The sequence below is a fragment of the Mobula birostris genome, chromosome 31 (genome assembly GCF_030028105.1).
Source record: "Mobula birostris isolate sMobBir1 chromosome 31, sMobBir1.hap1, whole genome shotgun sequence".
Lineage (NCBI taxonomy): Eukaryota > Metazoa > Chordata > Chondrichthyes > Myliobatiformes > Myliobatidae > Mobula > Mobula birostris.
The window spans coordinates 36,829,665-36,844,610 of NC_092400.1; the positions used below are offsets into that span (position 1 = coordinate 36,829,665).

At 44.5% G+C, this 14,946-nt stretch overlaps 1 protein-coding gene across 1 annotated transcript; it reads right to left on the reverse strand.

Moving 5' to 3' along the window:
• Positions 1 to 2,156: 2,156 nt before the first annotated feature.
• cryba4 (crystallin, beta A4) lies at positions 2,157 to 13,900 on the reverse strand. The gene is made up of 5 exons (XM_072247834.1): positions 13,865 to 13,900; positions 8,998 to 9,116; positions 4,174 to 4,315; positions 2,819 to 2,961; positions 2,157 to 2,304 (listed from the first exon to the last, which is right to left on the reverse strand). Exons 1-5 carry the CDS (start codon positions 13,898 to 13,900, stop codon positions 2,157 to 2,159), a joined length of 588 nt encoding a protein of 195 aa, XP_072103935.1.
• Between the last annotated feature and the right edge of the window lie 1,046 nt (positions 13,901 to 14,946).

Sequence of the window (14,946 nt, forward strand, 5' to 3'; positions counted from 1 at the left end):
TGTGTGACCCACAGCTCACTCCTCTCCTTCTCCCTCTCCCATTGGGCAGAAAACACAAAAGCCTGAAAGAACGTACCCTCATGCTAAAGAACAGCTTTTGACTCGCTGTTGTAAAGGGTATTGAATGGTTCCCTAATATGATAAAATGAGACCTTGACTAGACAATGTTGCTCATTATTGTTTTACTGTTTACCTGCACCACCCTTTCTCTGCAGCAGTTACACTTCATTCCGCATTTTGGTAATGTTTTATCTGCTATTGGCTTCAGCTGGTGGAACACCTTCTCAGTGTACTGTGTAAAAGATATTGTCTTCAGCTGCTCAGACACTACCCCAATATAATGTGTAAAATGCATTGTCTTCAGCTGACAGGACACTACCTCAATGTACTGTGTAAAATGTATTGTCTTCAGCTAGTGAGACACTCCCTCAATGTATTGTGTAAAATACATTATCTTCAGCTGGTGGGACACCTCCTCCATGTACTGTGTAAAATGCATGTCTTCAGCTGGTCATACACCCCAATGTACTGTGTAAAATTTATTGTCTTCAGCTGGTGGGACACTCCCCAATGTACTGTGTAAAATGCATTGTCTTCAGCTGACAGGAAACTACCTCAATGTGCCGTGTAAAATGCATTGTCTTCAGTTGGTCATACACCCCAATGTGCCGTGTAAAATGCATTGTCTTCCGCTGTTCATACACCCCAATGTATTGTGTAAAATCCAATGTATTTAGCTGGTGGGACACACCCTCAATGTGTTGTGTAAAATGTATTGCCTTCAGCCGGTGGGTCATTACCCCAATGTACTATGTAAAATGAATTGCCTTCAACTTGTGGGACATTACCTCAATGCACCAGCATGAACATTATGCAAGACAATCTTTTCAATGTAACTCAGTGTGTCTGACAATAAGAAACTGATTGTAATTCTAGTTGCTTTTTCATGAGGCTACAAGGCAGGTGTACTCATCCACTAATCTGGAGGCCTTGGACTAAAATTCTGGGCTGGCTTGCAAATTACAGTTTCAAATTACAGTTTAGCCTCTTTGTTCAAAACAAGAAAGCGTTCCAAAGTTGACAGGCAAAGATTCTGCCATTGTCTTCAGCTGGTGGCGTACAAGCCAATGCCTCGGAGGTGAAGATGCAGCTGTGCTTTGGGTGAAAAGTTCACTACCATCATCACTGTTATCTTCTTTTTACAGAGCACCCTGTGTGCAATGAACCCTAATGCCAATGACACCCGACGAAGAACTCAAAACCTGCAAGTATCCCTCAAGAACGTAAATGGGACAAAGCCAATACATTAGCACATGGGGAGCAGGAGTTCAGAACCCAAGAATAAGAACATAAAAAATAGGAGCAAGAGTGGGCACCTGGCCCATCGAGCCTGCTCCACCATTGAAGATCATGGCACCTTCACTCACAGGGTCATGGGAGTGTGGAACAATCTGCCAGCGTAAGTGCATGCGAGCTCGATTTCAACGTTTAAGAGAAGTTTGAATAGGTAGATGGATGACAGGGTTATGAAGGGCTCTGGTCCCAGTACAGGTCGATGGGAGTAGGCAGTTTAAATGTTTCAGCAAGAACTAGATGGGCCAGAGGGCTGCTTCTGTGCTGTACTTTTCTATGACTCCCTGATCTGACCATGGACTCAGCTTTTATCCTTAACCCTTAATTCCCCTGCCCAATACGTCAACTGTTTATTCAATTCCATAGATGTTGCCTGACCTGTTGAGTTTCTCCATTTTGTGTGCGTTGCTCTGGATTTTCAGCATCTGCAGACTTTCTCATGTTTAAAATACAACTGTGTCTTAAATATAGTTCATAAAGTAGCCTCCACTGCTTCACTGGGCAGAGAAATCCACCTATTGCCTACTCTTTCAGAAAAGCATTTTCTCCTCATCTCCATCCTAAGTATATTCCCCAGAACCATGAGACCATGGACCCTCGTTCTAAACTCACCTACCAGTGAAAACAACTTTCCTGTCTCTATCTTATCCATCCCTTTCATAACATTACGTGTTTATGTAACACATGTTTGCTTTGGATACTGCTTTAATAAGACCAGGTGCTTTTAACAAAGAAGGAAACTTTATTTGCAGTTTTTTCCCTGTCACTTTGCAGGCTAAACAGGCACAGCTGGCGGTGCGTCGCTACTGTTGGATCCTGCGGATGGATTGGATCTGGAAGGTGTGGGCGTGGGAGCCCCATTCTCGCCAGTGCTTGTACTCTCCACCGTGACGGTCACACTCCATGATGAATTGGTAGCCCCGGTAACCAGGGTACTGGTAGCACACCCACCTAAAAGGGAGGGTAAGAAAAATTATTAATTGAGGCATTCAATCATTTCTGTGGCATTGATTCTGAGGGGAAGAAGGTGGTGGTTATGTGGAACAAGCTACAAGCTGAGGTGACAGAGGCATATACTGTCAATACAATTACATTCTTTAAATGGCATTTGGACAGATACACGGATAGGAAAGGCAGAGAGGGATATGAGTCAAACGTTAACAAAAGTGATTGGTGTAGGCGGGTATCACAACAGGAGGGTCAGTAGGGCTTGCTTCTGTTCTGTATGATTTAATCACTCTGAGAAGAGAACAGAGGTGGAGGGTAGCAGGGAGGATAATTGATTTGCTTTTGTAAAAGGCTAGCATGGGAAAGATGGGCTAGGTGGCCTTCTTCTGTGCCATATGATTCCACAATGAGGTAAACAGAATCGATTAGTAGGTGTAAAAGACAGGATCTGGGACATCAAAATTAAAGCAGATGTGTCTAGTCTCCCAGAAAGACTGGAACCTGGAGGAACACTTACGCGCCAGAGTGGATACGGAAGGAACCGACTTCATTGTTGCACCAACCCATGGCCTGTAGGGAAGGGTAGTCATCGCTCAGCTCCCCCTTCCTGCCCAGGAAGTTCTCCTTCTCGAATATGGTCATCCTGCATTCAGGATGGTTCTGCAGAAGGGAGAGACCACATCAGCTCTTCAGGTAATTTCTTTCCACTGGACTCAAAGCAGAAAGGCAGTGGCCCAGCTTTTTTGTTCGCCATTGCAGTTCTCATTCCCAACATATGAAAGAATCTAGGTACCAAGACAATGGTTTTTGCTTGCCGATGACATAAATGTAATGGGAATGTTGATGTTCAGAGTTCAGGATGTACTTAAGCCTCATCGCATTCACCCGCATTACATCCTCCAATAATTCATCCAACTAAACCACAAGACCATGAGACACAGGAGCAAAATTAGGCCATTCGGCCCATCTCAACCCCATTCTCCTGCCTTTTCCCGTGACCTTCGACGTGTTTACTAATCAAGAATCTATCAACAGCCACTTTAAGTATACTCAGTGACTTGTGGCAACAGATTCCACAGATTCACTGTCCTCTGGCTAAAGGAACTCCTCATCTCCATTCTAAATGGACATCCCATATTCTGATGCTGTGTGCTGTGGTCCTTGGCACCCCCACTACAGGAAACATCCTCTCCACACCTACTCTATCTAATCCTATTAATATCCGATAGGTTTCAGAGATAACCTCTCATCCTCTTAAATTCCAGCATGTACAGATCCAGAGTTATTAAAAGCTACTCATACATTAACCATTTCATTCCCAGGATCATTCTTGTAAACCTCATCTGAACCCTCTCCAATGCCAGCATAACTTTTCTTAGATGTGGGGCCCTAAACTGATCACAATACTCCATATGTAATCTGACCAATGTTTTATAGAGCCTCAGCATTACATCCTTGCTTTTATATTCTCGTCCTGTGGAAATGACTGCTAACACACTAATTTCCTCCCTTACTCATTCCTGATGAAGGGTCTTGGACCGAAACATCAACTGTTTACTCTTTTCCATAGATACAGTCTGGCCTGCTGAGTTCCTCCAGCAGTTTGTGTGAGTTACTTCGATTTCCAGCATCTGCAGATTTTCTCATGTTCTCATAACCTGCAATTTAAGCTTTAGAGACTCCTGCTCCAGGATGCCTAAGTCTCTTTGAACTTCCAAATTCTGAACTTACTCCCCTTTTTGAGCACCCTGTTTGTTTAATTGACTTTACTTGCAAATCCCAACTGCAGAACCCTGCCTGGGTAAAGGAGTCTCCTCTGGACCGGATGACTGTGTGCACAGGCACAAAGTGTGCACTTGTGAAAGTACTTACGGCGCAGGCGATTGGCCGGAAAGAAGTCAGCCTCTCGGTGTGGTAAGAATTGCTGCCACTCCAGCTGTCCCAGCGTGGATACTCGCCTCTCTCCAGGACAAACTGCTGACCCTGGAAGCCTGAGTGTTCATAACCCACCCAGCTGTGGAAGAAGCATAGGAGGGTCAAAGGGGCTCCAAAATGGTGCGGCGATCGCCCCGAGGCTCTCGGGGTAGTGTTGATCACCTTCAGTGATGCAACGTAGTGTAGCGGTTAGCAAACCACTTTGTACATGACAAATAAAGCTTATCTGTCCAATCTATCTCTCCTTTCCTCTACCTTCACACAGACCTTTTCTCCTCCCTTTTCCCCATCTCAAGACTTAGTCCTGCCTTGAGCTTGCACTAGAACTGGGAAACTTTAAGTCAATCTAAAATATTATTTTCACTCCACGTAGTTTCTCTCTGTTCATATGGTTTGAGTCTACTTTTGATTGCTCCTTTCACTGGTAATGAATTACATATCCCTGAGAATGTCCTAGCAAAATCATTTACTTGGATTGCTTGTTGAGGGAAGAACATTGTCCAAGATTCTTGGAGCATTCTGTAATCTCCATGCAAAGGAAATTCTAATAACCACCTGAAATCCTGGACAAATGTGGAAGGAAAAAGGTAAAATCTCTCAGCCAATGCATCTCTCCTTCAGAAGTATAATCAAGATTCAGCTCTGGCCTGGGAAAAATCCTTAAGCATCATACCCACCATTGAGCACATTTACACAGTACGTGGCCATGAGAAAGCAGCATCCATCAAAGACCCCACCATTCAAGCCATGCTCTCTTCTCACTACAACCATCAGGAAGGAGGTACAGGAGCCTCAGGTCTCACACCACCAGGTTCAAGAACAGTTATTACCCTACAACCATCAGGAAGGAGGTACAGGAGCCTCAGGTCCCATACCACCAGGTTCAAGAACAGTTATTACCCTACAACCATCAGGAAGGAGGTACAGGAGCCTCAGGTCTCACACCACCAGGTTCAGAAACAGTTATTACCCCACAACCATCAGGCTCCTGAACCAATGTGGATAACTTCACTCACCTCTGCTCTAAAATGAGTCCACAGCTAGTTCCACAGCTACGAACTCACTTTTCAAGACTCAATAAGTCATGTTCTCAGTATTATGTATTTAATATTTATTATTATTATTATTATACTTTTTGTATTTGCATAGTTTGTCTCTTTTTCACATTGGTAGTGTTTGTTTTTATGTAGTTTTTAATTGATTCTATTGTAGTTCTTTGTTCTACTGTGAATGCCTGCAAGAAAATTATCTCAGGGAGGTATATGATGACATATACATACTTTGATGATAAATTTATTCTGAACTTTGTATGAGGAACCCGTCCAGTGAGACCACAGTGAAATACAGGGAGCCAGGATGGGAGGGATGGGGAGCTCCAGGACTTGTCGTGCCGGAGGGTGTTGATGCAAAAGGGAGGGCTGAGGATGTTGAAGGATTTAATTGTGAGTTTGAGAATTTTAAGTTCAGGATATTGAACATGTGGAACCAGTGAAGAAACGAGTGGCTGAAAGGAACATAGAGGATGACTGAAATGATCAGCTTGTGGAGTGTTAAAGGTTTTCAAGGCTCAGAGGCTGTAAGGCTGGGATCATGGGAACCACTTCTGCCAACCTACTGGTTGACATTGTGAATCCAGGGGTGGGTTGGGGCTTTCTTTCTGCCTGCATTCATCCAGAGATGGCTCTGCAGTGTCTGGGACCTTGGTGATTTTCATAAATTACTGGAGACTTCTGATCAGACCCAGAAAGTTGAACTTTGAAAGTTGCAGAACAGTTTTTGTTATGCTGAACAGTTTTTCAGGCTGGTGGACTAAAAGCTGTGATTTGATCAATGTTGTCATCACGTTAATCAAGGTAACCTCGCTGGGAGGCGTGCGCAGAGCTGGTTGCAGCTGTTGACAGGTGTTAACAGTGCAAATGCTGTTCCTGAGAACCACCTGTGTTTTCTAGTTAACCACCCGAGCTGGTCCTCTCCTGATTCACCATCTGTGTGAACCGTAGCCAGCATCTGCAGAAATCCATCAGTCAGAAGCTGTCTGATACAATTGCTACGCTGCTTTGGTTTACTTAGAATGTGGGTGACATTAGATCACTGCACAGTGTCCCTGAAAAGTGGTGGCTCGGGAACAACTGTGGCCTCCTCAGTACTGGGACAGCTGAAGTGTTGCTGCATTAGGAATATCAATGGCTCAGAACATGCTGAAAACAACATGGAAGTTCTTCACAGAGTAAACCCAAGATCTGAAAGTGTCTGGGCTTTGAAACCAAGCGCCACCGCCCCAACTTTCAAAGGTCCAACTCTGGATTTTGTAGTGTCGAAGCACAGGGTGGGAATATGGACACATGAGTGAAGGTTCAAAGATGTGAAGGAAAACTAAAGAGAAACTACTGCAGAACATAGGACGCAGGGTATACAAGTTAGGACCGGGGTGGGGTTTGGGGTGGAGTTAGCAAGCACCTCTGCATGCACTGGTCATTGTTAGTTTTTAGGAAAGAACAAGGTGCTAGAGGAACTCAGTGGATTAGGCAGCATCTGTGGAGGGAAATGGACAGACGATATTTTGGGTCCACACCTTCACCGAGACTGATTGGGTCCAAAACATTCCTCCACAGATGCTGCCTGACAGGTTGAGCTCCCCCAGCATCCTGTCTGTTGTTCCATATTTCACCCTCTGCAGCCTCTTGTGTCTGTATTGTTAGTTTCAAGTTTGAGATTGATAAATATTTGATACACATTGGGTAGACCAGAGTGAGATAGGTCACAGATCAGCCATGATCTCACTGAATCCAGGAACTGGCCAGTGGCAGCAATAGGCTTTTCTCAGCCCTACTTTGTGCTTCAAAACATTTGTTCAATGGATAATCTACGTACAGGTTTGTTAGATGTAATGGAACTATAACAAGAGCTTCCGACAGACGGTCAGATGCAGGGTTAACTTAATTGTTTGAGTGTCCAGAATGTCATATTTCATAAATTAAGCCAAGAGTCTCAGGGTTGTCCTACTATTGTAAGCGCACTATTGCTCCTGTCGGATGGGGTTTGTCACGTTCTTCACAATGTATTATCTGTGCAGAGTTACCATGGGACATCTTGTTGCTTCAAGATTCTTGTTGCTGCCATTGGTTTGAGGCCAGCTTGATGGATATAAAGAGCTGATGGGTGCTGGTCCACTCAACTCTCACCGGTACCTGTCATGGTGGGGCTGGTGAGGACTCTTGCTGGAATAATACAATAAACCAAAAGGGGCCTGTGCATGGCTTGAGAATGTTTCTGTCGGGTCATGTGCCTCTCCCTCTGGTGGGAAAAAAGGTGCTGGTAATGAGAAAACATTGCTCCAAGCACTTCATTGGAAGAAGGAACCTGTGGGAGTTACTGCTCCTTTATCCATTCTCATTAAACACCCTTACCAGAGCATGGCATAGTCCATCACCCTGACCAGGATCACCAAGGAGCATCAGCTTGACATGGGTGTCCTTGGCTCCAACCAGTCCACACGTTGCTACCCCAGAATGACAAGAGTTTGAAGGAGTTCTTAGGTCAACCACCTGCCCTGTTGGGTGCTGTCTTTCATTGATTCTATTTTGGTCATTGGATTTACTGAGAATGCCTGCAAGAAGACAAATCTCAGGGTTGTACATGGTGGCATATATGGTATGTACTTTGATTTGCTTTAAACTATGTACTTTGCTGAGATATGGGCTCTCCACAACAAACAGCTCAAAGCACTGGAGAGGTACCATCAACGTCTCTGCAAAAGTACTTCTGGCAACTTCTACCCCTCCCTTTCTCTCTTTCTCCATCCCCATGCTGGTTCCTGTCTCAGCCCTTCTCTTCCTCTCACCTGCCTATCACCTCCCTCCGGTGCCCCTCCTCCTTCCCTTTCTCCATGGTCCACTCTCCACATCTTTCAGATTCCTTCTTCTCCAGCTCTTGACCTTTTCCCCTCATCAGCTCCCAGCCTCTCAGTTCACCCCCTCCCCCACCCACACAACTCCCCCCCTCACCTGGTCCCACCTCCCACCTTGTATTCCAACCCCCTTCCAGTCCTTATGAAGGGTTTTGCCCTAAAATATCAGCTGTTTAGTCTTCTTCACAGATGCTGCCTGGCCTGCTGCATTTCTCCAACATTTTGTGTGTATTACTCTGAATATGCAGAACCGCTTTTTTTCTAATCAAACAGTAAATGAAGTGAGCCGAGTCAGCGGGGTGTCTAGGGCAGCGGTCCCAGCAGGAAAAATCCAGTTAGTCATCTCCCTCTAGCGAGCCATCCATGTTGCCCAGAGATCTGACAAAAGACACAGACTCTGTTCCAGGTTTGGTAATGTTAAGACATCAACAGGAGGACAGGGAAGGGATTCGCCTGGGTGGACAAATCCAACATCCTGAGCAAACCCCGGTCCCATGATGGAGAACGATGGTCCCATCTGAGAATGAAGAAGCAACAATGTGAAGGCATTGAGAGCTTCGGATCGTTTTGTCAGGAGGACAGGATGCAATTGCAGAAGCACCATCCCACATTCCAGACTAAACCCTGCCCAGCTGAGCTCCTTTCACCCCTTGGCTCCTCAACCCTATCAGACTGCCTTCTGGTTCCATTCAAGCACTATTGTCTTTGAGCTGGATAATGAACTCATTGTCCCGCTCAACCCCACAGAAGTAGGATGGAACCAAGGCCTCCTCAACCCTGTGGGACTGCCTCAGAAGACGAAAATCTTTCCTGGGCGGAGCAGTCCGGTTTTTCCCGGGGGCTCAGATACTCACGCTCCACTTTCCACCTTCATGGAGCGCACGGTTTCAAATCCGAGCTCCATGACATTGTAACATTCCGCTGTGAACTCATGCCGGCGGCCCTGGAAGCACTCCTCATCCCAGATGATGACCTGCAGGAGAGAGATCATTGTAAGATCATTCTTCACCGAGCCCTGCTCTGCGGTTTGCGAGGATGAAAGTGATGCGAACGTCAACGTGGCAGAGATCCTCTGAACTAAACAGCTCGCTGCGTCCTTTGAGAGGGAGCACACTCCCACTTCATGGCTAAGGCAGATCGCTGCCATCTTCCAGAGAGTAATTAGAACTCAGTGCAGCCCAAGATCAGGCCCTTCGGCCCGCGATATAGGTGCTGACTGGGTACCAGTTCAAGCCGCATGTAGGAGCCACGGATCTATTTTGAGCGTTTTCATGATGAGTTTCAGTAATTTGTTATGTGGCTGGGGCGTGGTAGAAGCAAATATTCATATTCACACTTTGTCTTAATTTGTTAGTTTAGTTGAACTAACAACCCGGTGAACCGGGAATGATATTTTAGTTGATCGCTTAATTATGCTAATTTGAATGCTAATTACTCTTATTTTGCATTATTGCTAATTAAGTTTTGTTAATTTTTTATCGCTATAAGATTATTAATTTTTGCTGGTTTGTTAATAAGGATCGAACGTACATTTTTCGACTTGGAACTCGATTATTCGGAAGCGTGTTACACAGCGTTAACTCTCTCACTCGTCTCTCAGCGGTCTGGTTTTTTAAATCAAGTAACCGCTACATTTGGGAATTAAATTCTGGACGTTGCCAGCAATGTCTAATAAATGAATAAATAATAATAAAAACACTAATTAGAAGGCAATCGCATTGCCGTGAGCTTGTGGTTTACACAGAGATCAGAACTGCTTTAGCATGGCAGGGTTCTTTCCCTGAAGGACAAATGGAACTGAATGTTTTGTTTTGACAAACCAGCAATTTTATGGTTACGATTATTGATGAAGAATTTCTATTACTGATTATTTAATTAACTTAAATGAGATTCCCCAGTTGCCATGGCAAGGTTTTAAATCGCGATCATTGTCCCGGTCTCTGCATTACCAGCCCCTGCTCTAGTTCAGACCCTGTTCAAGAATTCTACTGCAGGGCAAGTAGTAAGAAGTGAGGATTTTGAAATTTCAGAAGAGGAAGATCCTCAGAAATTCATTGGAATGAAATGTGCTGTAATCATTTAATGCTACTTTTGGAGTGTGTGAGGCACAGGCTGTGCGGGAACGGCACAAGACCGCGAACAGCAGGGCCTGTTTCTCTTGCATGTCTGCCTCGCTTTGGGTTGCAGGTGACTGGAGCCACCGAGCCCGACCTTGCAAAGAGTGAAAAGTAAAATAACGCAACTTTAAGAAACCGCAATCAAAAGCAAAAGACCTTGACTAGAGGGTTTCTCTATTGTCGTCCGCACAGTGGGTAGACTGGCTTGAAAATTAAACGAAGAATTGTGTTACGAGACTCCATGGTAACTGTGGAGCTGAGAAACACTCACTGTGGAAATCCCACAGGGCCATCACAGCATACAGCATCATATTAATGAAAGCTGTCACAAGAACTCCAAAATGATCGCCAAAGATTACATTATTGCAGGGTATGCCCGCTAAAACATCAAAGAGAACGTACTTTGAGTGAAAATCCATTTACTGTGGGTTTTAGTTTAGTTACTCGAAACAATTCGCTTTCTATGCTAGATATTATTTACCTCCGGATGACTGCTGCCTGTGTTTACATTTCATTATGTGACTATTATTAAAGACTCAGCTGATGCTAATGCCCAACACTGAGCTTAAAAGAAACATACAACTGAGTGTCTGTATTTGTTACTAACAATGGCTATTTCTTCCAGTAACACTCTGGGTCTTCAGAGGAAGGCAATGCCCGTTGGATGCTAACAAGAGGATGCCTTATCAAAATTAATCTTCGTAAAACAGAAGTAATGCAAGAGGAATATCACCTAATAATGGTAAGTTCCCAGGACCAGATCATTTCCATTGTTGGGTATGAAGGAGTAGAAGAGAAGGTTGCAGATACTGCGACCAATGTCTGAAAAAATTTCCCTTCATTCAAAGGTTGTTCATTTAGGGAACCTTTGGGGTGTCCAGGTGACATGTTTCTTGTGTCCATTCTGGGGCAGCTCACTCACCTTTACCCCCAACGGATACTCAGCTCTCACCTGTGTCTCCAAGTAGCACGTGACAGTGGGCACACCCTGGTATGCCAGGCTGGTATGCCAGGTATGTAAGGCGGGCTAAACCAGGTGAGGATAAACGATGGGCCTCATAGCCCAGCAAGATAGGGACGTGCCTGTCCTCGTATACAAAGTTAGCTCTGGTGGACTGGGAGGATGAGATCAAAGTTGAAATCCAACAGCCAGGAAGGCCGGTCAGAGCGAAAGGCATGGCAAGGCACAAAAGAGGTCATGATCACCCACCACAACCAAGGAGAACTCCAGTTGTGACGACTAGTCATACCAAGGAGAACCCCAGTTGTGACGACTACTCGTACCAAGGAGAACTCCAGTTGTGACGACTACTCGTACCAAGGAGAGCTCCAGTTGTGACGACTACTCGTACCAAGGAGAACTTCAGCTGTGACGACTACTCGTACCAAGGAGAACTCCAGATCTGATGACTACTCGTACCGAGGAGAATTCCAGATGTGACGACTACTCGTACCAAGGAGAACTCCAGATGTGATGACTACTCGTACCAAGGAGAATTCCAGATGTGACGACTACTCGTACCAAGGAGAACTCCAGTTGTGACAATGACTCGTACCAAGGAGAACTCCAGTTGTGAGGACTACTCATACCAAGGAGAACTCCAGATGTGATGACTACTCGTACCAAGGAGAATTCCAGATGTGACGACTACTCGTACCAAGGAGAACTCCAGATGTGACGACTACTCGTACCAAGGAGAACTCCAGTTGTGATGACTACTCGTACCAAGGAGAATTCCAGATGTGACGATGACTCGTACTGCCAGACCCGGGCTTCTGCGGTCAGGAAAGTGAAACTACCCCATTATAAAGGCTTTTCCACGCAGATTGCTAAAGTGTCATTGCCAGGTATCAATCAATGAATGTTCATTTAGATTGGAATGTTGTTCACTTTGACTAGAAGAGGAAGGGGGTTAGTAGCCCAGAGAACTACCTTACCTCCATTGGAAGGAAATAACTAGAGGCTATATTACACGCTGACATCGTTTCTTTGCGGAAATGGTACCTGCTGTCAGGGTCTCACTACCGGCCGCTTTTCGATATGCAACAGACTTTTAACACCATAAATCAGCAAGTTGTTTTGTAATGTCTCCCCTCTCGCTGTGAAACGGGGACATCTCTTTTTCCCTTAATAGGGGGAGAGAGAGAGAGAGAGAGAGAGAGAGAGCGCCTGTGTGAATTACTGGGTGAACTAGTAGTCTTTGGGGTACTGCAAGTCTTGTCTTTATTGATGACCTTGCTGCACACTTGAGTACTTGGTGGGGGGTGCTGTAGGATGTATATTGTACACATTTCTCTGACATTAAATGTACCAATTGAAACCTATAATTAAGGATAGAGTACCTGAAATGTTTTAGAGAGAGCAAACTAAACATCTTAATGATGTGACTAACCTTATCTATGGGGCATGTTTGACTTCCGGAAAACACTGAAGCTTCCGACGAGAGTGTCAGCAGAAGTTGCTCTAGTAGTTGAGGGTAAGTGAATTACCCAGCTGCAAAGTTGGCTGAGTGCAAGTGACATCAGATATAACAGAAAGGTGCTCTATTTGGCAGGATGAGACCTGTGATGTACAGAAGGATTTGCATTGTTGAACCATTTAGGCTGTGGGGAGGACAGTCTGCTAATGTCATCATGGTGTGTGGCGTTCTGAGTATTTAGATGGCCACATTAAATGGTTGAAATATGCAGAGAAGAAATGGGATGAGTGAGATTTCTTGCAAGGACCTAGCATGGATCTGTAAGGCTGAATGGACTATCTCTGTATGAGATAAATAATGGTGAATGGATTTCAATGTGATGCCATTTTCTTCAGACTTTCAAAGTGAGCAATTCTTCAGTGGTGAAGATCTCAAACAGGGAACATCCAAAGGAACTTCAGGGTCCATGTGCATGGATTGCTAAAATGGATCAATGAAAATTGGAGTGAAGACTTTCAGATTTTAAGTACGAGATGCAAAGGGCTGAGGTTAAGCCAGCCCTGTCCAATATTTTGTATACTGTAGGAATGCTATTTCACTGAGGTGGGATTGCTTCATTCATTTACCAGGCCGGTACCTGAAGGTTCATGATGAGATATTGAGAATAAGGCAGGGGGGGAAAATCGCCCATCAGCTGTGATCTGTTCGAATAACAGAGCCGGCGCAAATGGTTAAATACACTAGCCTGTACAGAGACAAGTTTAGATCAACAACAGTTTCCACTCATAAAGCAGCTTTAGTGTGAAGAGCAACATCACAAAAACAGATCTTTTGATTATTAAAGCACAAATCAGCTGCTATTTCCACATTACTCTTTTCAACTTGAGTCTGCAATTAGGGTTAGAGCAACAGAAAATCACCCATTACTCTGCTACCTGTGGGTCTGCGTACGCACGCTGATTGTCACCAGCATGAAATAATGCTGCTGGAAACTCTTTGGACTTTCAAAGTTAGGTTGCCACGAACACATGCTGGTTTGATATGGGACCCCAGTGAATATACTTTTGGGTTGTAACTGGGTGCATGAGACTTGAAATTGATAGAGAAAGATTCTGAAGCAATATATATCACTGAAACCACAGCATCCAGGTCAAAAATAGCACATCCAAGTTCTGTCTACTTACCTTCCAGTGGTGGGCAGGTTTTGTGCAATAAGACATCTTGAAATTTGTTTAAACTTTAGACTAAGACCTGGGGATTTAAAAAGAAAGGAACAAGATTAAACTTTCCAGTGACAATGTAAAGATTGCCTCTAATTGTTTTGCTGACCACTCCCTCTTTTCCATAGAAGACCATAACAAGGTAGACTGTAAGGTCAAGAGTGCCTCTGATTGTACCTGGGGACCATTGAATAGTCTGATAACAGCAGGATAGAAGCTGTCCTTGAGCCTGGTGGTAAGTACTCACAGGCTTTTGTCGATCTGCACCAAGTTTTCTCTGTAACCATAATACTTTATCCTGCACTTTATTTTTGTTTTCCCTTGAACTACCTCAGTGATCTGTATGGATGGCATGAAAAACAAAACTTTTCACTCGATCTCAATACATTTGACAATAATAAACCAATAATGAACCAATTCATCAAAGGTACTTTTATTGCCAATTCTCTCCATCAATATCTTGAAGATGTTGGGGTGATCACTATTGATAGAAACTAAACCGGACTAGATACATCAATGTTGTGGGTACATGATAGATTCCATACTGGATCATTCTGAGGTGTGACCCGAATCCTTCCCTCCATCTACAAGAAAGAAGTAAAAAGTCAAATGCTTTTCTATCCACTTCCCCGGAGCTCCAGTTATTCCCAAGAGACGTGACCATGAGACGAAGGCGAATGAAGCCCCTCTGCCTGGAATTCCATTCACCATTCGAGATGTTTATTCCACAAATCCTTTGTGTACAGAAGATGCCGTGTGTAACATCCCTCAGATGCATGGGAGTTTCTTAACTACTCTGACAACACCTCCAAAACCCACAAGATGGACAAAGCCAGCAGCCAATGAGATGAGGATGAGCCGACATTTGGTTGTCACAGGCTCAGTTATTACAGAGTCACTACCTCTCACTCCAATCTTTTTATGCCATGGACAAATACCATTAAACAAATGGTTCACGGACCCCAGGCTGGGAACCCCTGATCTCGAGGCTCAGAGTGAAAGGGAAGGAGCCTGGACAACACACAAGGTGATAGTGATGCCCTAGA

Excerpts from the sequence above, each read along its gene's own strand:
- cryba4 (XM_072247834.1), bottom strand. The coding sequence starts at position 13,900 with ATGTCTTATTGCACAAAACCTGCCCACCACTGGAAG. Across the intron at positions 9,117-13,864 it reads AACCTGCCCACCACTGGAAG|GTCATCATCTGGGATGAGGA; the intron begins GTAAGTAGACAG and ends TCTCTCCTGCAG. Across the intron at positions 4,316-8,997 it reads ATGAAGGTGGAAAGTGGAGC|CTGGGTGGGTTATGAACACT; the intron begins GTGAGTATCTGA and ends CTTCTTCCACAG.